Genomic DNA, 27,321 nt, shown 5'->3' on the forward strand with positions numbered 1-27,321 from the left:
GTGTACATTAATTCTATGCTTGAAGTTACTGGTTGCCAAGTGGTACTAAAATTACACTAAAATTAAACTAAATTATGTCAAAATTTATCATCATACAACTATATATTAATTTTTAATTGCAATTGGTACGTTGTTGTATATCTATTTAGAGCTGCATATTATTTTAAATATTTTTGTCTCCAGCTATCAATTCAAATACTAAATTTAATTGTATAACTGCTAATTTTTAGATGAAAATCAGTTCAAACATAACTGGCAACATTAATTTGGTTGGCTTTTGTTACTTTTTATTAATCTTTATTAAAAATAGAGTATGATATTTTATTGACATAAAATAAAAATGAAATAATATCGTTTTAATTGGCTGTGAATTTGATTCAGAACTTCCACAGTTTTTTTATATGTAGTATAACTGGTATGGATCGATTACGTATTATTAAGTTTATTATAGCATTAGGTCACTTGTGTATATTATCGCAATTTGGTGAGTAAAACATTTTTATCTTGAAGAAATACGTATTTTTTTTTAAGATCAACTGTTATAGATAATTAATTTAGAATCTATATTCTAAACATAACCTAACTTTTTTATTTTAGTATATTGTGAAGACAAACTCTATTTAGATGTTTCTTCATACCATCCGAACCAAAACGAATACAATGTGTTTAAACGATATTTTGACATCAAGAATAACACAACCATATATATTGATAATATACAAAATGATGTTGGTTTCTTTATTATTCAAATTCATACTTACATCGAAAATGTGACTTTATCCAATGATTATAATTTGAATTACGGTTCATATGTTACGGGAACAAATATTGGGTTGTATTCACAATCAAAAAATAATAGTGCCGTTTTTTATTTATTCAGAAATAATAAAATCAGCGATTCATTACAGAGTTTAATAGTTTTAAATATTTATGATGCGACAGGTAAAAAAATTAAATTTCATTTTTACACATACAGGGATATATTTAATAGAGGAAGTGATTGATAAAGTATTTTTTTAGATCCTATACCGGGAGGTTGTAACCTCTCTTTTGGGACCACAGTGGCCCCTTATCAATCAATACAATATACTGATAGTATGATTAAAGTCAATAGTCAACCTCCGTCTTATAATGGCATCTCATGTGTTAACAATTCGATTCAAACTAATATGTTTCATATGTTTTTGAATGATTATGATAATTCTATGGAATCATATTTTAATGGTCTTGAAAAAGTGTTAACTGTTGATGGTATTTTAAAATATGGTAGAAAAGTACCGGATACTCTTAGCACAGGAAAGTTCTCGAGATTATACAGTTCCTATATTGGTACAGGAGAAATATTTGCAATAATTACAAATTATAATAATCGATCCTCAGTTTATGTGCCTGCTGTTTCGTATGGCTGTGACGTATCCCAATGGAAAGAAAGTTGCCTTGGTCCAGGTATGTTTCAAATATATATTTAAATTATTGATTATATTGATTTAAGTTAACTGATTTATATATAATTAAGTAATAGTCCATGGAGTCTAGTCGACTTCATGATTATAACACTTTTGTGTATTCATACTGCGCATTACAAAAGCAGCGAGCTTGCTTTTGGGAACTATCTAAATAAGTCATTGGTCATCGTTCAGGGTTTATGATAATAACACTTTATTTTTTAATTTTAATGAGAAGATTATGTAGCATAACCACTAGACAGACAAAATAAGTGACGCGCTCGCCAAGTCCGACGACTGAAACACGTCAGTTTTGAGCCTTATGGGTTTGGGATTATAATTTGTTGGACAAAAGTACCAAAGGTTTTATTAGAACTTTTTGAAATAATTGACAACATCACCACAATATTTTATATGAAATTATTTAGTAGTGACGATAAAAATGGTAAGGTTCAAAATAGACGTGTATATATTTTTAACTACTATAAAAAAATGGTGAACATTTTTTTAAAGATTTTTTCGATATTTTTCTCAAAATTAATCCCAGAAAGTTTAGCTAACTTTTCTCCGATTGCAGATTCCTTAATTTCTGTTTTTTACGTTACGTTCTGAAGAGTACTTAAAAAATTACGCTCTTTCGTTGCTGCTATGTGAATGCTTTTTAATCAATATTTATACTGAAAAAAGCACCGAAAAAAAGACATAATTTTTATCATTTTTGGTACTTGGTACTTTTGTCCAACAAGTAATAATCACGAACCCATAAGGCTCAAAATTGACATGTTTAGGTCGTCGGACTTGGTGAACGTGTCACTTATTTTGTCGGACAATTTTACCTCGTGTTTAATACACAATTTTTAAACACTGTTAAAAATAGTAAGTGTTTTAATCACGAACCCATAAGGCTCAAAATTGACATGTTTAGGTCGTCGGTTTTGGTGAACGTGTCACTTATTTTGTCGGACAATTTTACCTCGTGTTTAATACACAATTTTTAAACACTGTGTTAAAAATAGTAAGTGTTTTAATCACGAACCCATAAGGCTCAAAATTGACATGTTTAGGTCGTCGGTTTTGGTGAACGCGTCACTTATTTTGTCAGACAATTTTACCTCGTGTTTAATACACAATTTTTAAACACTGTGTTAAAAATAGTAAGTGTTTTAATCACGAACCCATAAGGCTCAAAATTGACATGTTTAGGTCGTCGGACTTGGTGAACGTGTCACTTATTTTGTCGGACAATTTTACCTCGTGTTTAATACACAATTTTTAAACACTGTTAAAAATAGTAAGTGTTTTAATCACGAACCCACAAGGCTCAAAATTGACATGTTTAGGTCGTCGGTTTTGGTGAACGCGTCACTTATTTTGTCGGACAATTTTACCTCGTGTTTAATACACAATTTTTAAACACTGTGTTAAAAATAGTAAGTGTTTTAATCACGAACCCATAAGGCTCAAAATTGACATGTTTAGGTCGTCGGTTTTGGTGAACGCGTCACTTATTTTGTCAGACAATTTTACCTCGTGTTTAATACACAATTTTTAAACACTGTGTTAAAAATAGTAAGTGTTTTAATCACGAACCCATAAGGCTCAAAATTGACATGTTTAGGTCGTCGGTTTTGGTGAACGCGTTACTTATTTTGTCGGACAATTTTACCTCGTGTTTAATACACAATTTTTAAACACTGTTAAAAATAGTAAGTGTTTTAATCACGAACCCACAAGGCTCAAAATTGACATGTTTAGGTCGTCGGTTTTGGTGAACGCGTCACTTATTTTGTCGGACAATTTTACCTCGTGTTTAATACACAATTTTTAAACACTGTGTTAAAAATAGTAAGTGTTTTAATCACGAACCCATAAGGCTCAAAATTGACATGTTTAGGTCGTCGGTTTTGGTGAATGCGTTACTTATTTTGTCGGACAATTTTACCTCGTGTTTAATACACAATTTTTAAACACTGTGTTAAAAATAGTAAGTGTTTTAATCACGAACCCATAAGGCTCAAAATTGACATGTTTAGGTCGTCGGTTTTGGTGAACGCGTCACTTATTTTGTCAGACAATTTTACCTCGTGTTTAATACACAATTTTTAAACACTGTGTTAAAAATAGTAAGTGTTTTAATCACGAACCCATAAGGCTCAAAATTGACATGTTTAGGTCGTCGGTTTTGGTGAACGCGTTACTTATTTTGTCGGACAATTTTACCTCGTGTTTAATACACAATTTTTAAACACTGTGTTAAAAATAGTAAGTGTTTTAATCACGAACCCATAAGGCTCAAAATTGACATGTTTAGGTCGTCGGTTTTGGTGAACGCGTCACTTATTTTGTCGGACAATTTTACCTCGTGTTTAATACACAATTTTTAAACACTGTGTTAAAAATAGTAAGTGTTTTAATCACGAACCCATAAGGCTCAAAATTGACATGTTTAGGTCGTCGGTTTTGGTGAACGCGTTACTTATTTTGTCGGACAATTTTACCTCGTGTTTAATACACAATTTTTAAACACTGTGTTAAAAATAGTAAGTGTTTTAATCACGAACCCATAAGGCTCAAAATTGACATGTTTAGGTCGTCGGTTTTGGTGAACGCGTCACTTATTTTGTCAGACAATTTTACCTCGTGTTTAATACACAATTTTTAAACACTGTGTTAAAAATAGTAAGTGTTTTAATCACGAACCCATAAGGCTCAAAATTGACATGTTTAGGTCGTCGGTTTTGGTGAACGCGTTACTTATTTTGTCGGACAATTTTACCTCGTGTTTAATACACAATTTTTAAACACTGTGTTAAAAATAGTAAGTGTTTTAATCACGAACCCATAAGGCTCAAAATTGACATGTTTAGGTCGTCGGTTTTGGTGAACGCGTCACTTATTTTGTCGGACAATTTTACCTCGTGTTTAATACACAATTTTTAAACACTGTGTTAAAAATAGTAAGTGTTTTAATCACGAACCCATAAGGCTCAAAATTGACATGTTTAGGTCGTCGGTTTTGGTGAACGCGTTACTTATTTTGTCGGACAATTTTACCTCGTGTTTAATACACAATTTTTAAACACTGTGTTAAAAATAGTAAGTGTTTTAATCACGAACCCATAAGGCTCAAAATTGACATGTTTAGGTCGTCGGTTTTGGTGAACGCGTCACTTATTTTGTCAGACAATTTTACCTCGTGTTTAATACACAATTTTTAAACACTGTGTTAAAAATAGTAAGTGTTTTAATCACGAACCCATAAGGCTCAAAATTGACATGTTTAGGTCGTCGGTTTTGGTGAACGCGTTACTTATTTTGTCGGACAATTTTACCTCGTGTTTAATACACAATTTTTAAACACTGTGTTAAAAATAGTAAGTGTTTTAATCACGAACCCATAAGGCTCAAAATTGACATGTTTAGGTCGTCGGTTTTGGTGAACGCGTCACTTATTTTGTCGGACAATTTTACCTCGTGTTTAATACACAATTTTTAAACACTGTGTTAAAAATAGTAAGTGTAAGTAAGTGTTTTAATCACGAACCCATAAGGCTCAAAATTGACATGTTTAGGTCGTCGGTTTTGGTGAACGCGTTAGTTATTTTGTCGGACAATTTTACCTCGTGTTTAATACACAATTTTTAAACACTGTGTTAAAAATAGTAAGTGTAAGTAAGTGTTTTAATCACGAACCCATAAGGCTCAAAATTGACATGTTTAGGTCGTCGGTTTTGGTGAACGCGTCACTTATTTTGTCTGTCAGACAATTTTACCTCGTGTTTAATACACAATTTTTAAACACTGTGTTAAAAATAGTAAGTGTTTTAATCACGAACCCATAAGGCTCAAAATTGACATGTTTAGGTCGTCGGTTTTGGTGAACGCGTTACTTATTTTGTCGGACAATTTTACCTCGTGTTTAATACACAATTTTTAAACATTGTGTTAAAAATAGTAAGTGTTTTAATCACGAACCCATAAGGCTCAAAATTGACATGTTTAGGTCGTCGGTTTTGGTGAACGCGTTACTTATTTTGTCGGACAATTTTACCTCGTGTTTAATACACAATTTTTAAACACTGTGTTAAAAATAGTAAGTGTTTTAATCACGAACCCATAAGGCTCAAAATTGACATGTTTAGGTCGTCGGTTTTGGTGACGCGTTACTTATTTTGTCGGACAATTTTACCTCGTGTTTAATACACAATTTTAAAACACTGTGTTAAAAATAGTAAGTGTTTTAATCACGAATCCATAAGGCTCAAAATTGACATGTTTAGGTCGTCGGTTTTGGTGAACGCGTTACTTATTTTGTCGGACAATTTTACCTCGTGTTTAATACACAATTTTTAAACACTGTGTTAAAAATAGTAAGTGTTTTAATCACGAACCCATAAGGCTCAAAATTGACATGTTTAGGTCGTCGGTTTTGGTGAACGCGTTACTTATTTTGTCGGACAATTTTACCTCGTGTTTAATACACAATTTTTAAACACTGTGTTAAAAATAGTAAGTGTAAGTAAGTGTTTTAATCACGAACCCATAAGGCTCAAAATTGACATGTTTAGGTCGTCGGTTTTGGTAAACGCGTTAGTTATTTTGTCGGACAATTTTACCTCGTGTTTAATACACAATTTTTAAACACTGTGTTAAAAATAGTAAGTGTAAGTAAGTGTTTTAATCACGAACCCATAAGGCTCAAAATTGACATGTTTAGGTCGTCGGTTTTGGTGAACGCGTCACTTATTTTGTCTGTCAGACAATTTTACCTCGTGTTTAATACACAATTTTTAAACACTGTGTTAAAAATAGTGAGTGTTTTAATCACGAACCCATAAGGCTCAAAATTGACATGTTTAGGTCGTCGGTTTTGGTGAACGCGTTACTTATTTTGTCGGACAATTTTACCTCGTGTTTAATACACAATTTTTAAACATTGTGTTAAAAATAGTAAGTGTTTTAATCACGAACCCATAAGGCTCAAAATTGACATGTTTAGGTCGTCGGTTTTGGTGAACGCGTTACTTATTTTGTCGGACAATTTTACCTCGTGTTTAATACACAATTTTTAAACACTGTGTTAAAAATAGTAAGTGTTTTAATCACGAACCCATAAGGCTCAAAATTGACATGTTTAGGTCGTCGGTTTTGGTGAACGCGTCACTTATTTTGTCGGACAATTTTACCTCGTGTTTAATACACAATTTTTAAACACTGTGTTAAAAATAGTAAGTGTTTTAATCACGAACCCATAAGGCTCAAAATTGACATGTTTAGGTCGTCGGTTTTGGTGAACGCGTTACTTATTTTGTCGGACAATTTTACCTCGTGTTTAATACACAATTTTTAAACACTGTGTTAAAAATAGTAAGTGTTTTAATCACGAACCCATAAGGCTCAAAATTGACATGTTTAGGTCGTCGGTTTTGGTGAACGCGTCACTTATTTTGTCAGACAATTTTACCTCGTGTTTAATACACAATTTTTAAACACTGTGTTAAAAATAGTAAGTGTTTTAATCACGAACCCATAAGGCTCAAAATTGACATGTTTAGGTCGTCGGTTTTGGTGAACGCGTTACTTATTTTGTCGGACAATTTTACCTCGTGTTTAATACACAATTTTTAAACACTGTGTTAAAAATAGTAAGTGTTTTAATCACGAACCCATAAGGCTCAAAATTGACATGTTTAGGTCGTCGGTTTTGGTGAACGCGTCACTTATTTTGTCGGACAATTTTACCTCGTGTTTAATACACAATTTTTAAACACTGTGTTAAAAATAGTAAGTGTAAGTAAGTGTTTTAATCACGAACCCATAAGGCTCAAAATTGACATGTTTAGGTCGTCGGTTTTGGTGAACGCGTTAGTTATTTTGTCGGACAATTTTACCTCGTGTTTAATACACAATTTTTAAACACTGTGTTAAAAATAGTAAGTGTAAGTAAGTGTTTTAATCACGAACCCATAAGGCTCAAAATTGACATGTTTAGGTCGTCGGTTTTGGTGAACGCGTCACTTATTTTGTCTGTCAGACAATTTTACCTCGTGTTTAATACACAATTTTTAAACACTGTGTTAAAAATAGTAAGTGTTTTAATCACGAACCCATAAGGCTCAAAATTGACATGTTTAGGTCGTCGGTTTTGGTGAACGCGTTACTTATTTTGTCGGACAATTTTACCTCGTGTTTAATACACAATTTTTAAACATTGTGTTAAAAATAGTAAGTGTTTTAATCACGAACCCATAAGGCTCAAAATTGACATGTTTAGGTCGTCGGTTTTGGTGAACGCGTTACTTATTTTGTCGGACAATTTTACCTCGTGTTTAATACACAATTTTTAAACACTGTGTTAAAAATAGTAAGTGTTTTAATCACGAACCCATAAGGCTCAAAATTGACATGTTTAGGTCGTCGGTTTTGGTGACGCGTTACTTATTTTGTCGGACAATTTTACCTCGTGTTTAATACACAATTTTAAAACACTGTGTTAAAAATAGTAAGTGTTTTAATCACGAATCCATAAGGCTCAAAATTGACATGTTTAGGTCGTCGGTTTTGGTGAACGCGTTACTTATTTTGTCGGACAATTTTACCTCGTGTTTAATACACAATTTTTAAACACTGTGTTAAAAATAGTAAGTGTTTTAATCACGAACCCATAAGGCTCAAAATTGACATGTTTAGGTCGTCGGTTTTGGTGAACGCGTTACTTATTTTGTCGGACAATTTTACCTCGTGTTTAATACACAATTTTTAAACACTGTGTTAAAAATAGTAAGTGTAAGTAAGTGTTTTAATCACGAACCCATAAGGCTCAAAATTGACATGTTTAGGTCGTCGGTTTTGGTAAACGCGTTAGTTATTTTGTCGGACAATTTTACCTCGTGTTTAATACACAATTTTTAAACACTGTGTTAAAAATAGTAAGTGTAAGTAAGTGTTTTAATCACGAACCCATAAGGCTCAAAATTGACATGTTTAGGTCGTCGGTTTTGGTGAACGCGTCACTTATTTTGTCTGTCAGACAATTTTACCTCGTGTTTAATACACAATTTTTAAACACTGTGTTAAAAATAGTGAGTGTTTTAATCACGAACCCATAAGGCTCAAAATTGACATGTTTAGGTCGTCGGTTTTGGTGAACGCGTTACTTATTTTGTCGGACAATTTTACCTCGTGTTTAATACACAATTTTTAAACATTGTGTTAAAAATAGTAAGTGTTTTAATCACGAACCCATAAGGCTCAAAATTGACATGTTTAGGTCGTCGGTTTTGGTGAACGCGTTACTTATTTTGTCGGACAATTTTACCTCGTGTTTAATACACAATTTTTAAACACTGTGTTAAAAATAGTAAGTGTTTTAATCACGAACCCATAAGGCTCAAAATTGACATGTTTAGGTCGTCGGTTTTGGTGAACGCGTCACTTATTTTGTCGGACAATTTTACCTCGTGTTTAATACACAATTTTTAAACACTGTGTTAAAAATAGTAAGTGTTTTAATCACGAACCCATAAGGCTCAAAATTGACATGTTTAGGTCGTCGGTTTTGGTGACGCGTTACTTATTTTGTCGGACAATTTTACCTCGTGTTTAATACACAATTTTTAAGCACTGTGTTAAAAATAGTAAGTGTTTTAATCACGAACCCATAAGGCTCAAAATTGACATGTTTAGGTCGTCGGTTTTGGTGAACGCGTTACTTATTTTGTCGGACAATTTTACCTCGTGTTTAATACACAATTTTTAAACACTGTGTTAAAAATAGTAAGTGTTTTAATCACGAACCCATAAGGCTCAAAATTGACATGTTTAGGTCGTCGGTTTTGGTGAACGCGTCACTTATTTTGTCAGACAATTTTACCTCGTGTTTAATACACAATTTTTAAACACTGTGTTAAAAATAGTGTTTTAATCACGAACCCATAAGGCTCAAAATTGACATGTTTAGGTCGTCGGTTTTGGTGAACGCGTTACTTATTTTGTCGGACAATTTTACCTCGTGTTTAATACACAATTTTAAAACACTGTGTTAAAAATAGTAAGTGTTTTAATCACGAACCCATAAGGCTCAAAATTGACATGTTTAGGTCGTCGGTTTTGGTGAACGCGTTACTTATTTTGTCGGACAATTTTACCTCGTGTTTAATACACAATTTTTAAACACTGTGTTAAAAATAGTAAGTGTTTTAATCACGAACCCATAAGGCTCAAAATTGACATGTTTAGGTCGTCGGTTTTGGTGACGCGTTACTTATTTTGTCGGACAATTTTACCTCGTGTTTAATACACAATTTTTAAACACTGTGTTAAAAATAGTAAGTGTTTTAATCACGAACCCATAAGGCTCAAAATTGACATGTTTAGGTCGTCGGTTTTGGTGACGCGTTACTTATTTTGTCGGACAATTTTACCTCGTGTTTAATACACAATTTTTAAGCACTGTGTTAAAAATAGTAAGTGTTTTAATCACGAACCCATAAGGCTCAAAATTGACATGTTTAGGTCGTCGGACTTGGTGAACGTGTCACTTATTTTGTCGGACAATTTTACCTCGTGTTTAATACACAATTTTTAAACACTGTGTTAAAAATAGTAAGTGTTTTAATCACGAACCCATAAGGCTCAAAATTGACATGTTTAGGTCGTCGGTTTTGGTGAACGCGTTACTTATTTTGTCGGACAATTTCACCTCGTGTTTAATACACAATTTTTAAACACTGTGTTAAAAATAGTAAGTGTTTTAATCACGAACCCATAAGGCTCAAAATTGACATGTTTAGGTCGTCGGACTTGGTGAACGTGTCACTTATTTTGTCGGACAATTTTACCTCGTGTTTAATACACAATTTTTAAACACTGTGTTAAAAATAGTAAGTGTTTTAATCACGAACCCATAAGGCTCAAAATTGACATGTTTAGGTCGTCGGACTTGGTGAACGTGTCACTTATTTTGTCGGACAATTTTACCTCGTGTTTAATACACAATTTTTAAACACTGTGTTAAAAATAGTAAGTGTTTTAATCACGAACCCATAAGGCTCAAAATTGACATGTTTAGGTCGTCGGACTTGGTGAACGTGTCACTTATTTTGTCGGACAATTTTACCTCGTGTTTAATACACAATTTTTAAACACTGTGTTAAAAATAGTAAGTGTTGTAATCACGAACCCATAAGGCTCAAAATTGACATGTTTAGGTCGTCGGTTTTGGTGAACGCGTTACTTATTTTGTCGGACAATTTTACCTCGTGTTTAATACACAATTTTCAAACACTGTGTTAAAAATAGTAAGTGTTTTAATCACGAACCCATAAGGCTCAAAATTAACATGTTTAGGTCGTCGGTTTTGGTGAACGCGTCACTTATTTTGTCAGACAATTTTACCTCGTGTTTAATACACAATTTTTAAACACTGTGTTAAAAATAGTAAGTGTTTTAATCACGAACCCATAAGGCTCAAAATTGACATGTTTAGGTCGTCGGTTTTGGTGAACGCGTCACTTATTTTGTCAGACAATTTTACCTCGTGTTTAATACACAATTTTTAAACACTGTGTTAAAAATAGTAAGTGTTTTAATCACGAACCCATAAGGCTCAAAATTGACATGTTTAGGTCGTCGGTTTTGGTGAACGCGTTACTTATTTTGTCGGACAATTTTACCTCGTGTTTAATACACAATTTTTAAACACTGTGTTAAAAATAGTAAGTGTTTTAATCACGAACCCATAAGGCTCAAAATTGACATGTTTAGGTCGTCGGTTTTGGTGACGCGTTACTTATTTTGTCGGACAATTTTACCTCGTGTTTAATACACAATTTTTAAACACTGTGTTAAAAATAGTAAGTGTTTTAATCACGAACCCATAAGGCTCAAAATTGACATGTTTAGGTCGTCGGTTTTGGTGACGCGTTACTTATTTTGTCGGACAATTTTACCTCGTGTTTAATACACAATTTTTAAGCACTGTGTTAAAAATAGTAAGTGTTTTAATCACGAACCCATAAGGCTCAAAATTGACATGTTTAGGTCGTCGGACTTGGTGAACGTGTCACTTATTTTGTCGGACAATTTTACCTCGTGTTTAATACACAATTTTTAAACACTGTGTTAAAAATAGTAAGTGTTTTAATCACGAACCCATAAGGCTCAAAATTGACATGTTTAGGTCGTCGGTTTTGGTGAACGCGTTACTTATTTTGTCGGACAATTTCACCTCGTGTTTAATACACAATTTTTAAACACTGTGTTAAAAATAGTAAGTGTTTTAATCACGAACCCATAAGGCTCAAAATTGACATGTTTAGGTCGTCGGACTTGGTGAACGTGTCACTTATTTTGTCGGACAATTTTACCTCGTGTTTAATACACAATTTTTAAACACTGTGTTAAAAATAGTAAGTGTTTTAATCACGAACCCATAAGGCTCAAAATTGACATGTTTAGGTCGTCGGACTTGGTGAACGTGTCACTTATTTTGTCGGACAATTTTACCTCGTGTTTAATACACAATTTTTAAACACTGTGTTAAAAATAGTAAGTGTTTTAATCACGAACCCATAAGGCTCAAAATTGACATGTTTAGGTCGTCGGACTTGGTGAACGTGTCACTTATTTTGTCGGACAATTTTACCTCGTGTTTAATACACAATTTTTAAACACTGTGTTAAAAATAGTAAGTGTTGTAATCACGAACCCATAAGGCTCAAAATTGACATGTTTAGGTCGTCGGTTTTGGTGAACGCGTTACTTATTTTGTCGGACAATTTTACCTCGTGTTTAATACACAATTTTCAAACACTGTGTTAAAAATAGTAAGTGTTTTAATCACGAACCCATAAGGCTCAAAATTAACATGTTTAGGTCGTCGGTTTTGGTGAACGCGTCACTTATTTTGTCAGACAATTTTACCTCGTGTTTAATACACAATTTTTAAACACTGTGTTAAAAATAGTAAGTGTTTTAATCACGAACCCATAAGGCTCAAAATTGACATGTTTAGGTCGTCGGTTTTGGTGAACGCGTCACTTATTTTGTCAGACAATTTTACCTCGTGTTTAATACACAATTTTTAAACACTGTGTTAAAAATAGTAAGTGTTTTAATCACGAACCCATAAGGCTCAAAATTGACATGTTTAGGTCGTCGGTTTTGGTGAACGCGTTACTTATTTTGTCGGACAATTTTACCTCGTGTTTAATACACAATTTTTAAACACTGTGTTAAAAATAGTAAGTGTAAGTAAGTGTTTTAATCACGAACCCATAAGGCTCAAAATTGACATGTTTAGGTCGTCGGTTTTGGTGAACGCGTCACTTATTTTGTCAGACAATTTTACCTCGTGTTTAATACACAATTTTTAAACACTGTGTTAAAAATAGTAAGTGTTTTAATCACGAACCCATAAGGCTCAAAATTGACATGTTTAGGTCGTCGGTTTTGGTGAACGCGTTACTTATTTTGTCGGACAATTTTACCTCGTGTTTAATACACAATTTTTAAACATTGTGTTAAAAATAGTAAGTGTTTTAATCACGAACCCATAAGGCTCAAAATTGACATGTTTAGGTCGTCGGTTTTGGTGAACGCGTTACTTATTTTGTCGGACAATTTTACCTCGTGTTTAATACACAATTTTTAAACACTGTGTTAAAAATAGTAAGTGTTTTAATCACGAACCCATAAGGCTCAAAATTGACATGTTTAGGTCGTCGGTTTTGGTGAACGCCTTACTTATTTTGTCGGACAATTTTACCTCGTGTTTAATACACAATTTTTAAACACTGTTTTAAAAATAGTAAGTGTTTTAATCACGAACCCATAAGGCTCAAAATTGACATGTTTAGGTCGTCGGTTTTGGTGAACGCGTTACTTATTTTGTCGGACAATTTTACCTCGTGTTTAATACACAATTTTTAAACACTGTGTTAAAAATAGTAAGTGTTTTAATCACGAACCCATAAGGCTCAAAATTGACATGTTTAGGTCGTCGGTTTTGGTGAACGCGTTACTTATTTTGTCGGACAATTTTACCTCGTGTTTAATACACAATTTTTAAACACTGTGTTAAAAATAGTAAGTGTTTTAATCACGAACCCATAAGGCTCAAAATTGACATGTTTAGGTCGTCGGTATTGGTGAACGCGTTACTTATTTTGTCGGACAATTTTACCTCGTGTTTAATACACAATTTCACAATTTTTAAACACTGTGTTAAAAATAGTAAGTGTTTTAATCACGAACCCATAAGGCTCAAAATTGACATGTTTAGGTCGTCGGTTTTGGTGAACGCGTTACTTATTTTGTCGGACAATTTTACCTCGTGTTTAATACACAATTTTTAAACACTGTGTTAAAAATAGTAAGTGTTTTAATCACGAACCCATAAGGCTCAAAATTGACATGTTTAGGTCGTCGGTTTTGGTGAACGCGTTACTTATTTTGTCGGACAATTTCACCTCGTGTTTAATACACAATTTCACAATTTTTAAACACTGTGTTAAAAATAGTGAGTGTTTTAATCACGAACCCATAAGGCTCAAAATTGACATGTTTAGGTCGTCGGTTTTGGTGAACGCGTTACTTATTTTGTCGGACAATTTTACCTCGTGTTTAATACACAATTTTTAAACACTGTGTTAAAAATAGTAAGTGTTTTAATCACGAACCCATAAGGCTCAAAATTGACATGTTTAGGTCGTCGGTTTTGGTGAACGCGTTACTTATTTTGTCGGACAATTTTACCTCGTGTTTAATACACAATTTTTAAACACTGTGTTAAAAATAGTAAGTGTTTTAATCACGAACCCATAAGGCTCAAAATTGACATGTTTAGGTCGTCGGTTTTGGTGAACGCGTTACTTATTTTGTCGGACAATTTTACCTCGTGTTTAATACACAATTTTTAAACACTGTGTTAAAAATAGTAAGTGTTTTAATCACGAACCCATAAGGCTCAAAATTGACATGTTTAGGTCGTCGGTTTTGGTGAACGCGTTACTTATTTTGTCGGACAATTTTACCTCGTGTTTAATACACAATTTTTAAACACTGTGTTAAAAATAGTAAGTGTTTTAATCACGAACCCATAAGGCTCAAAATTGACATGTATAGGTCGTCGGACTTGGTGAACGTGTCACTTATTTTGTCGGACAATTTTACCTCGTGTTTAATACACAATTTTTAAACACTGTGTTAAAAATAGTAAGTGTTTTAATCACGAACCCATAAGGCTCAAAATTGACATGTTTAGGTCGTCGGACTTGGTGAACGTGTCACTTATTTTGTCGGACAATTTTACCTCGTGTTTAATACACAATTTTTAAACACTGTGTTAAAAATAGTAAGTGTTGTAATCACGAACCCATAAGGCTCAAAATTGACATGTTTAGGTCGTCGGTTTTGGTGAACGCGTTACTTATTTTGTCGGACAATTTTACCTCGTGTTTAATACACAATTTTTAAACACTGTGTTAAAAATAGTAAGTGTTTTAATCACGAACCCATAAGGCTCAAAATTGACATGTTTAGGTCGTCGGTTTTGGTGAACGCGTTACTTATTTTGTCGGACAATTTTAACTCGTGTTTAATACACAATTTTTAAACACTGTGTTAAAAATAGTAAGTGTTTTAATCACGAACCCATAAGGCCCAAAATTGACATGTTTAGGTCGTCGGTTTTGGTGAACGCGTCACTTATTTTGTCAGACAATTTTACCTCGTGTTTAATACACAATTTTTAAACACTGTGTTAAAAATAGTAAGTGTTTTAATCACGAACCCATAAGGCTCAAAATTGACATGTTTAGGTCGTCGGTTTTGGTGAACGCGTTACTTATTTTGTCGGACAATTTTACCTCGTGTTTAATACACAATTTTTAAACACTGTGTTAAAAATAGTAAGTGTTTTAATCACGAACCCATAAGGCTCAAAAGTGACATGTTTAGGTCGTCGGTTTTGGTGAACGCGTTACTTATTTTGTCGGACAATTTTACCTCGTGTTTAATACACAATTTTTAAACACTGTGTTAAAAATAGTAAGTGTTTTAATCACGAACCCATAAGGCTCAAAATTGACATGTTTAGGTCGTCGGACTTGGTGAACGTGTCACTTATTTTGTCGGACAATTTTACCTCGTGTTTAATACACAATTTTTAAACACTGTGTTAAAAATAGTAAGTGTTTTAATCACGAACCCATAAGGCTCAAAATTGACATGTTTAGGTAGTCGGTTTTGGTGAACGCGTCACTTATTTTGTCGGACAATTTTACCTCGTGTTTAATACACAATTTTTAAACACTGTGTTAAAAATAGTGTTTTAATCACGAACCCATAAGGCTCAAAATTGACATGTTTAGGTCGTCGGACTTGGTGAACGTGTCACTTATTTTGTCGGACAATTTTACCTCGTGTTTAATACACAATTTTTAAACACTGTGTTAAAAATAGTGTTTTAATCACGAACCCATAAGGCTCAAAATTGACATGTTTAGGTCGTCGGACTTGGTGAACGTGTCACTTATTTTGTCGGACAATTTTACCTTGTGTTTAATACACAATTTTTAAACACTGTGTTAAAAATATTTCTGGTAAATAAATGCTGGTGTACTATTTAGAATTGAGCCTTCTACGTGACGAGATGTCAAGTTATTCCGAAAAACAGGCGATCATTCGTGGTTTCTTGCGCGAACAATTTTTGTTGGATTTGTCTCCTCTTGAAAGACCCATACAATCCATTGTTGTTGAGTTTTGGGTTCATATGCATAGATCGCCTTCTTATAGACGCCGCGATTGAATTTTTTTCATTTCTTTGCACCAATCGACAGGAGGTTTTTTTGAGCGATTGCCAAATTATGCGGTACCCAACGCGAACAAATCTTTTTGCTCAAATATGCCTCTATAAATATCTCGGTATGTCACATGACTATCTTGCAATATCAATTTATGCACAATATCGATGTTTTCTGGTACTATAGCCGATTTTGGATGACCTTCACGAAATCTATCTTGTAACGAAGTGCGACCACAATCAAATTCGGAAAACCAGCAAAACGCGGTGGCTCGAGATGGTGCCCCATCACCAATAGTCGAAGCGAGTTGATCGGCACATTGCTGTTGGTTTAATCCACGTCGAAACTTATAGAAAATGATCGCGATTTAATTCAATTTTTACATATATTTATTATAAATTTATTAAAAAATCTGCTCGTATTTCTATAAATCAAAAATTTGTAATTTAACCAATAATCAGATAATTTTCAGCAGTTATAAGTATGGAAATTGATTAATTTCATTCTAGTTTCTGTCCACTGGAAGTTTTTATGTGCTGTTCAGTTAATTTTTGGTGTTTTTATTTGTTTTTTTGGCCATCGGTTTTTCAAGATAACTGTTTATGTAGTCAGTTTCACTTTTGGTTTATTAGTAACTTATTTTATTATTTCAATGGAAGAATATCTCTCTATCACAGGTTAGTGCATTTTTTTAATTACAGCTAAATATTGATTCGAAAATTGGTAGAAAATTTCCTGAATCACGAAAATTTGTTAACACTATTTTTGTCACACGAACTTTGTGATGACTTTTATTTGTTTTGATGAAAACAATTGTATTTTGTTTTAGTCACATCCAATTTTTTGTGACACGTATCTTTTCTGACTTCATTTACTTGTATTTATTTAAATAACTAACTAAGGCCACTATATAAAGATTGCATTTATCTAAGTTACTTTTGTTTCATTGTAAATATGCCGCGAAGATGTTCTATTAATCCGGACAGCACTCGCACTACACACTCTGCAATTGTTGACATTCAGGCGTCAGTCGGCGTATGTGTTGTGTATCGTGTGTGATACTTCAATTAGGTTGGGTTTAACAGTGTTGTATTAAGAAGTAGTGAGTCCCGGGGCTAAAATCGACCCAGGGCCCACTAAATAAATCAAAATCAGTTCGAAGTAAAAATAAATCAAAATCCATTTAATTTTAAATACCGTACATTTCATTTAAATTTCTAAACAATTTTTGGAAATTAACTAGAACTTTACTACGAATTCAATATTTCTTAAAAAAAAAATGATCAAATTAGTATTTTTGTGGAGCCCTACGTGCTCGGGGGCTTAATTAGACATTTGACTTTTGGTAGGTATACCATTTATTTGTTATTTGATCGTTATTTTTGTTTGATTCAAATAAAAGGCGTCACAACCAAGTCCAAACACACTGTACGGTACCCAACCTTGTCATCGTCCAACAGACCATCGTACAAAATGCCTGTGCCAAAGCCTCTAAATCAAGCAGGAAGTCAGAATTCCTTTTCTATTCCGGAATTTGTTCTTAGTCAACCCAATAAAGTATCTCAAGTTATGAAGCGTATTTATTGGTACAAAGTGATTTAAACGATTTAGTACGTGATTTGAATTTATTAAAACAATAAGCTGAGCTTTCGGAGTCTAGATTAAACGACTACTTTCTCCTGGTACGAAAATTTCTTATTTCCGACATATTGACGTAACCTTACTTTTCTAAATCAGATGATTTAGATTGGATGAATTCATTGAATTTTGAATATGATCCAAGTCAATAGCAGTTGTTCGTCGATTCTTCAAAAACTAGCTTAAAAGCAGTGTTGCTAAACAAAGGAAACATTTGTCGTTCAGTGCCGGTTGCTCATGGTTCTGATATGACTCATGAGAACATGAAGTTCCATCTTGAAACAATACAATCAGCATGTTTGAAAAATTGATGGAGATTTTGAAGTCGTAGCTCTTTTTCTTGGGCTATAGCTTGGTTACACAAAATATTGCTGTATCCAATCGTGGATCACTTTCTCCAAAACTGAAGACTGTTAAAAATGATCCTTTAGTGAACCTTGTCGACATACTTTTACCATCGTTGCAATTGAAGCTCAACCTGATGAAAAATTTCATTTAAGCTATGCTTAAAGATGGCAGTGGACTCTTACACCTAAAGGAGAAATTTTCCAAACTCAGCGATGCAAAAATTAAAGAAGGAATAATTGTTGGTCCAAAAATACAGGAACTAATGAAGGATACAGACTTTGAAGGGAAGTTGAATGATGTGGAAAAAGTCGACTGAAAATGTTTTGTGTATGTTGTTCGAAATTTCCTAAAGCGGAAAATTAGATTTATCACTGAACTTATAATTTCATACAAAGCTTTGGGATGTAATATGTCTTTAAAATTTCATATCCTGCATTCTCATTTGGATTTCTTCCCCGAGGATTTGGGTGCTGTGAGGGACAAACAAGGTGAAAGATTTCATTAGGACATTTCCTTAATAGAAAAGCTCTATCAAGGGAAAAAAATTCTGAAATTACTGCTTACCAAAAGCCAAACATACACGTAAAATCATAACTATTAATTGTACATCAAGGTATTTTTTTTTGTTAGTGTTAGTAATTTTTCTGTCTTGATGTCACAAAGAAATCTGATGTGTCAATTTTTTTCCATTGATATATTATTGTTTGGCCGTAGTAAATGCGAAGTTTTCGTGTGACAAAAAAAGTTTTTGACCACTGTTATCATTTAAAGTAAAATATTTGTTGGGATTCTGATGTCCTATAATCTAGGTTATCTTTGTTTTGTTTTATTGTAGAAAAAACTATTACATCATTTACTGTTGGATTTATTTACGGTATAATTTGGTTATTGATTTGGAAAACATACGGATTGCCGTTTTTGACAATCAATTTAGCGTTAATAATGTCCGGTTTTTTAACAGCTTCATTATTTTTCTATACAATTTTAAGTAAGTCAATTAAGTGACACAAAAATGGCAAATGTTCGTTATTAAATAAATTATTCTTTCAGCTGACATGAATTTGTTCATGACAACTTTCAATTACTGGATGGTGTTCTTATTGATCATTATTTTATGTATAATTGTTTCTATACCGAATGCAACTTATGCTCATATCGCATCTTTGAGTTATCTTAGTTCCTATTCCTGTGTTATGGCTCTCAGTTATTACGTAGGTGGTAATCTACCTTACATTTTGATCAATACATATAGAAGGGTAGCCGTTCTCGATTTCAATCTAGCTGTAATTGATCCACCAATGGATACGATAGGTAAGTTGAAAGATCAATATCAAAATCCCAATTTTTGGGCTGTTAATCATCATTATTGTAGATATCCTCCATGTTTTATTATGGATAGGGCTGTTACTTTTTGGAATGTTTATACAGATACGTCATCAAAGGGGTAAACCGCCATTTCCACCAAATAGGCGTTTTCTAGATATTATTGAAAACCCTAGAGAAACTACCCCACTGATTCATGATATTTTTGCTCCAAGACAATACACGATGTAAATATTTTATGGTAATTGGTAACTATTTGTTTATTAGAACATTAATGTTTCACATATTTATATAGTTTGTCCTAAAAATGAGTCCCATATTGGACATTCTTTTTTTTTAATTGTTTTACATACTTTGTTGTCCAATTAAGTGATCATTACTCCCACTTTGAAATTATCTAATTAATTCTATATCAGTTCGAAAATAAAAATGAATCCAGCAGTTATTTATACATTCAAACAATTTTTAAATATATATATATACAGTTTGTCTCCTAAAAATAAGAACAACGCAACTACTAGAAACGGCAGAACCAGTGAATCTACGAGTAACGAAGATAAATCGAAGTTAACACCACAAAGGAAAAGAGCAATGGTGGAGGAAATCTGAAAGCGAGGATGACGAAAAGTTCCAAAAAAATTTCCAAAAAGGTGAAGCTACATCTATACAAAACAATAAGACCAACAGTGTGCTAAGGAGGAGAAACGTGGATTCTTAATAAATCAGAGGGAGAGAAGTTAAATATATGGAAAAGAAAAATACTAGGAGGTGAAAAGGGGGGAGAATTATGGCCGAGAAGAATAAATAAGAAATCTATTCGGAGAAGTACAACTAAGCAAAAGAATAGGGTTGTTGAACCGAATACAGAGAATGCCAGATTTTAGAGCAACAAAAAAAATGATGTACATAGAACAAGGAGGAACAAGAAAAAACGGAAGACCATGGAAAAGATGGTACGAAGAGGTGATGGAAGACCTAAGAGAAAAAGAGGAATTTAGGACTGGAAAACGAGAGCAGAAAATAGGAAATAGAGGAAGGGAATCACTTCCATGCTATGGGACTAAATGGCCTGCGTGAAGCTCTTACATATATATATATTCAGTTTGTCCCAAAAATTAACCGAAAATATGATTGTATCAATAATTTGGTTCCAAGTTTTTTTATTTTCAATTGTTCCTTGATTTATTCATATAGTTTGTTCCAAAAATGCGGCCTTAATCCGGCTTTCAGCTTTGACAATTAATTTTAAAATTTTTTACCAACTTATTTATAAAAGCTGGTCTAAAAACAAATCATAACTATAAATTTAAAACTATTCAACTTGTTTATAAATATTTTTTTTGAAAAAATTATCATCACACCAGTTATTTAGACATTAATACATTTTTTAAATTTGAAATCATCTAACTTATTTTTTTATACTTTTTCTTTGAAAAAAAATATCATTACAGCATTTAATCTTTGAAATTTCTGTTGAATTATATATATATATATATACAGTTTGTCCTAGTAATGAACCGAAAATACACTTACAGCATTAATTTGTTTCTAACTTTCTTATTCTCAATTGTTCTTTGACTTATTAATATAGATTGTCCCAAAAATGAGGTCTAAATCTAGCTCCCAACTTGGATAATTATTTTCTTTTTAAAATTTATTTATGAAGGTTATCCCAGAAACAAGGCATAACTGTTAATTTGAAATTATCAATATAACTTATTTTCTATAAATTTTCTGAAAAAATATGATCACAGCTGTTATTTATGTTTTCAAATAATTGTTTTTCAAAACTTTGAAAAAATATATATATATATATATATATATATATATATATATATATACAGTATGTCCCAGAAATGAACCTAAAATATAATGGCAGCTATAATTTGGCTAATAAGTCCAAAACATGTTTTTTTGATTTCTGTACGTCATTCGATAGGGAATCGAAAGATGCACCCTCTAGACAACTGATAGAACAATCTTGAGATCGACCTATTTTCATAAATTCTCAAGAAAAAATGTACGTGTGTATTAATGACGGCGATATACAAACACAGACAATTTTTTTGCTCTACTGAAACGTTCTCATTTTTCGCTTACGTGTTGGTACAACTTAAGCGACGAATTGTCCCTTACGTATTCATATAGTTTGTCCCAATAATGGGACCTAAATCTAACATCTAGCATCATAACTGTTGATTCAGAATTATCTAACTTGTTTTCTATAAATTTTTTTTGAAATAAAAATATGAAGTTCTCTAGTTGCAGAAACTATTTGGATCCAAGTCTTCTTATTTCAAATTTTTCTTCGATTTATTCATATAGTTTGTTCAAAAAATTAATCCTAAATCTAGATCCTATTTTGGATATCTATTTGAAACTTTTTTTGTCTCAAAATCAGCTCTCAATTAGAAATTATGTAACTTGTTTTCAATTAGTTTCTTTTAAATAATAAAGATACAGCAGTTATTTATATTTCCAATCAATAATTTATAAAAAAGGTTCAAAATTTATATAGATTGTCCCAGAAATGAATCGAAGTTCCCTGTTTAAAAGTTATTTGGTTTGTTTTCTGTTAGTCTCATGAAAAAATATTATTTCCGCATCTCTTTGGTTCCAACTCATTTTATTTCAAATTCTTCTTCGACTTATTCATATAGTTTGTCCCAAAAAGGAATCCTAAATCTATCTTCTATTTTGGATATCTATTTGAAACTTTTTTTGTCTCAAAATCAGCTCTCAATTAGAAATTATGTAACTTGTTTTCAATTAGTTTCTTTTAAATAATATAGATACAGTAGTTATTTATATTTCCAATCAATAATTTATAAAAAAGGTTCACATTTATATAGATTGTCCCAGAAATGAATCGAAGTTCCCTGTTTAAAAATTATTTGATTTGTTTTCTGTTAGTCTCATGAAAAAATATTATTTCCGCAACTCTTTGGTTCCAACTCATTTTATTTCAAATTCTTCTTAGACTTATTCATATAGTTTGTCCCAAAAAGGAATCCTAAATCTATCTTCTATTTTGGATATCTATTTGAAACTTTTTTTGTCTCAAAATCAGCTCTCAATTAGAAATTATGTAACTTGTTTTCAATTAGTTTCTTTTAAATAATAAAGATACAGCAGTTATTTATATTTCCAATCAATAATTTATAAAAAAGGTTCAAAATTTATATAGATTGTCCCAGAAATGAATCGAAGTTCCCTGTTTAAAAGTTATTTGGTTTGTTTTCTGTTAGTCTCATGAAAAAATATTATTTCCGCATCTCTTTGGTTCCAACTCATTTTATTTCAAATTCTTCTTCGACTTATTCATATAGTTTGTCCCAAAAAGGAATCCTAAATCTATCTTCTATTTTGGATATCTATTTGAAACTTTTTTTGTCTCAAAATCAGCTCTCAATTAGAAATTATGTAACTTGTTTTCAATTAGTTTCTTTTAAATAATATAGATACAGTAGTTATTTATATTTCCAATCAATAATTTATAAAAAAGGTTCACATTTATATAGATTGTCCCAGAAATGAATCGAAGTTCCCTGTTTAAAAGTTATTTGGTTTGTTTTCTGTTAGTCTCATGAAAAAATATTATTTCCGCATCTCTTTGGTTCCAACTCATTTTATTTCAAATTCTTCTTCGACTTATTCATATAGTTTGTCCCAAAAAGGAATCCTAAATCTATCTTCTATTTTGGATATCTATTTGAAACTTTTTTTGTCTCAAAATCAGCTCTCAATTAGAAATTATGTAACTTGTTTTCAATTAGTTTCTTTTAAATAATAAAGATACAGCAGTTATTTATATTTCCAATCAATAATTTATAAAAAAGGTTCAAAATTTATATAGATTGTCCCAGAAATGAATCGAAGTTCCCTGTTTAAAAGTTATTTGGTTTGTTTTCTGTTAGTCTCATGAAAAAATATTATTTCCGCAACTCTTTGGTTCCAACTCATTTTATTTCAAATTCTTCTTCGACTTATTCATATAGTTTGTCCCAAAAAGGAATCCTAAATCTAGCTTCTATTTTGGATATCTATTTGAAACTTTTTTTGTCTCAAAATCAGCTCTCAATTAGAAATTATGTAACTTGTTTTCAATTAGTTTCTTTTAAATAATATAGATACAGTAGTTATTTATATTTCCAATCAATAATTTATAAAAAAGGTTCACATTTATATAGATTGTCCCAGAAATGAATCGAAGTTCCCTGTTTAAAAATTATTTGATTTGTTTTCTGTTAGTCTCATGAAAAAATATTATTTCCGCAACTCTTTGGTTCCAACTCATTTTATTTCAAATTCTTCTTAGACTTATTCATATAGTTTGTCCCAAAAAGGAATACTAAATCTATCTTCTATTTTGGATATCTATTTGAAACTTTTTTTGTCTCAAAATCAGCTCTCAATTAGAAATTATGTAACTTGTTTTCAATTAGTTTCTTTTAAATAATATAGATACAGCAGTTATTTATATTTCCAATCAATAATTTATAAAAAAGGTTCACATTTATATAGATTGTCCCAGAAATGAATCGAAGTTCCCTGTTTAAAAGTTATTTGGTTTGTTTTCTGTTAGTCTCATGAAAAAATATTATTTCCGCAACTCTTTGGTTCCAACTCATTTTATTTCAAATTCTTCTTCGACTTATTCATATAGTTTGTCCCAAAAAGGAATCCTAAATCTAGCTTCTATTTTGGATATCTATTTGAAACTTTTTTTGTCTCAAAATCAGCTCTCAATTAGAAATTATGTAACTTGTTTTCAATTAGTTTCTTTTAAATAATATAGATACAGTAGTTATTTATATTTCCAATCAATAATTTATAAAAAAGGTTCACATTTATATAGATTGTCCCAGAAATGAATCGAAGTTCCCTGTTTAAAAATTATTTGATTTGTTTTCTGTTAGTCTCATGAAAAAATATTATTTCCGCAACTCTTTGGTTCCAACTCATTTTATTTCAAATTCTTCTTAGACTTATTCATATAGTTTGTCCCAAAAAGGAATCCTAAATCTATCTTCTATTTTGGATATCTATTTGAAACTTTTTTTGTCTCAAAATCAGCTCTCAATTAGAAATTATGTAACTTGTTTTCAATTAGTTTCTTTTAAATAATATAGATACAGCAGTTATTTATATTTCCAATCAATAATTTATAAAAAAGGTTCACATTTATATAGATTGTCCCAGAAATGAATCGAAGTTCCCTGTTTAAAAGTTATTTGGTTTGTTTTCTGTTAGTCTCATGAAAAAATATTATTTCCGCAACTCTTTGGTTCCAACTCATTTTATTTCAAATTCTTCTTAGACTTATTCATATAGTTTGTCCCAAAAAGGAATCCTAAATCTATCTTCTATTTTGGATATCTATTTGAAACTTTTTTTGTCTCAAAATCAGCTCTCAATTAGAAATTATGTAACTTGTTTTCAATTAGTTTCTTTTAAATAATATAAATACAGCAGTTATTTATATTTCCAATCAATAATTTATAAAAAAGGTTCACATTTATATAGATTGTCCCAGAAATGAATCGAAGTTCCCTGTTTAAAAGTTATCTGATTTGTTTTCTGTTAGTCTCATGAAAAAATATTATTTCCGCATCTCTTTGGTTCCAACTCATTTTATTTCAAATTCTACGACTTATTCATATAGTTTGTCCCAAAAAGGAATCCTAAATCTAGCTTCTATTTTGGATATCTATTTGAAACTTTTTTTGTCTCAAAATCAGCTCTCAATTAGAAATTATGTAACTTGTTTTCAATTAGTTTCTTTTAAATAATATAAATACAGCAGTTATTTATATTTCCAATCAATAATTTATAAAAAAGGTTCACATTTATATAGATTGTCCCAGAAATGAATCGAAGTTCCCTGTTTAAAAGTTATCTGATTTGTTTTCTGTTAGTCTCATGAAAAAATATTATTTCCGCATCTCTTTGGTTCCAACTCATTTTATTTCAAATTCTACGACTTATTCATATAGTTTGTCCCAAAAAGGAATCCTAAATCTAGCTTCTATTTTGGATATCTATTTGAAACTTTTTTTGTCTCAAAATCAGCTCTTAATCAGAAATTATGTAACTTGTTTTCAATTAGTTTCTTTTAAATAATATGGATACAGTTGTTACTTATATTTCCAATCAATAATCAATATATATATATATATATATATATATATATATATATATATATATATATATATATATATATATATATATATAGTTTGTCCCAGATATGAGTCGAAGTTCCTAGATTAAAAGTTATCTGGTTCGTTTTCTGTTGGTTTTATATAAAATTATAATTGAAATAATTTTGGTTTCAATTTTTGTTATTTCAAATTGGGCCGACAACTAGTCCCAGCTTTGATATTTATTTTCAAATTTGTTTCAGTATTATTTATAAAAGTTGTCCCAGAAACAGATCATAACTGTTGATTTAAAGTTTTTTAACTTGTTTTGTTTAGATGTCTTGAAAAAATATAAACACAACAGTGATGTTTATATTCAAACATTAATTTATTGAAAAAAATTGATTTTTTATTGAGTTTTTCCAGAAATGGGCCATAGCTCCTGATTCGAAAGTTTTCTCGGTTGTTTTCAATTGGTTTTTAGACTTATCCATATAGTTTGTCCTAAAAATAATTACCAATAGACCAATAGGTTCTCAACTGTTTTTTGAAATATAACTGAAAAAGTATTTAGTTCAGATATCATTTTCTAAAATTCTTAAGGCTTATCTATATAGTTTGCCCCATAATTAAGTTATATCTCTCAGCTTAATTTTTATAAGTTTTATGATAAATAATTTTTGTTTCCTCAAATTTCCAGAAATTTTTTACCTCGATTATTCATTAGAATTTTAAAAAATTTCATAGGAATGCTGTTAGATTTTAGCAACATGTTGAGTCTTGAACTTACCTGATAAGTCATATATTTATGTTCCATTGGTTACTATCCCAAAGCTACAACCAGTTAAATTTATTTCCGAAACGTGTACTTGATATTTTCTTTTTTTTTTATTCCACTTTCTTTCTATATGTTCATTTGTTTTGTGAGGAAAAGGATGTGTGGAAGGTTAATAGATAATTATAAAAATTACTTCTAATTTATCGTTATACCATTTTACAGGATGGCTAATGGTCCCTATAACGTTGTGAAAACTTCCAGATTTTACCGAATGTAAATATCTATGTTTTAAGACTGATCAAATAATAGATAAAATAAAAGTCTAAAATATTTTTGTTATATATATTTTTTTATTATTTATTCCACAAACTTTCTATACACATCTACACGAAATTATTCTCTAATACTACTTGAACTGCAATGTATTTTTATAGGTTATTAATATTATTTTAAGAATTAATCACAGCAACAAGAATATACACAACATTTATATTAATACTTTTTAAATATCACTACAGAAGGGGGGAAAAGCTGGATTTACAAATTAAAATGAGACACTATTCAAGATTGTACAAAATTCTGTATAATATTTTCTTTAAAGATATTAAATATTATAAAATTGTAAAGTTTTATTTAACCTAACCTAACCATAAATCCTGAAGGACACGTTAAATAATATATTGAGGAAGTAGGATAGTTCATCATATAATTATGACATACGGCTTGTAACTTATCATCTAAAATATGAAATCTTTAGTTTATACACGTGTTGTACACTATACTTTTTCCACGCCACTAAATACTTAATCATCTTATGAATTAGCCCATAAATATTAAGTATTTCG

The 27,321-nt window shown here is 31.2% G+C and overlaps 1 protein-coding gene across 2 annotated transcripts; it reads left to right on the top strand.

The window, feature by feature from the left end:
* On the top strand, nt 1-27,102 carry LOC130448352 (transmembrane 7 superfamily member 3-like). Of its 2 annotated transcripts, none has more exons than XM_056785682.1 (9): nt 1-125; nt 231-484; nt 598-942; nt 1,021-1,446; nt 16,759-16,926; nt 19,071-19,223; nt 19,286-19,546; nt 19,608-19,785; nt 26,699-27,102. In XM_056785682.1, the coding sequence occupies exons 2-9, from the start codon at nt 418-420 to the stop codon at nt 26,751-26,753; spliced, it is 1,653 nt and encodes a 550-aa protein (XP_056641660.1). In that variant the 5' UTR covers nt 1-125; nt 231-417; the 3' UTR covers nt 26,754-27,102. The 2 variants fall into 2 exon arrangements, with proteins under 2 accessions (XP_056641660.1, XP_056641661.1); XM_056785683.1 differs by having other exon boundaries at nt 34-125; nt 19,608-19,806.
* The last annotated feature ends 219 nt before the right edge of the window (nt 27,103-27,321 follow it).

Source organism: Diorhabda sublineata, chromosome 8 (genome assembly GCF_026230105.1).
Source record: "Diorhabda sublineata isolate icDioSubl1.1 chromosome 8, icDioSubl1.1, whole genome shotgun sequence".
In the NCBI taxonomy this organism is placed as follows: Eukaryota; Metazoa; Arthropoda; class Insecta; order Coleoptera; family Chrysomelidae; genus Diorhabda; species Diorhabda sublineata.

Coding starts and splice junctions, on each gene's coding strand:
- LOC130448352 (XM_056785682.1), top strand. CDS start 418: ATGGATCGATTACGTATTATTAAGTTTATTATAGCATTAGGTCACTTG. Junction 485..597: donor GTGTATATTATCGCAATTTG/GTGAGTAAAACA, acceptor TTTTTATTTTAG/TATATTGTGAAGACAAACTC. Junction 16,927..19,070: donor AGAATATCTCTCTATCACAG/GTTAGTGCATTT, acceptor GTTTTATTGTAG/AAAAAACTATTACATCATTT.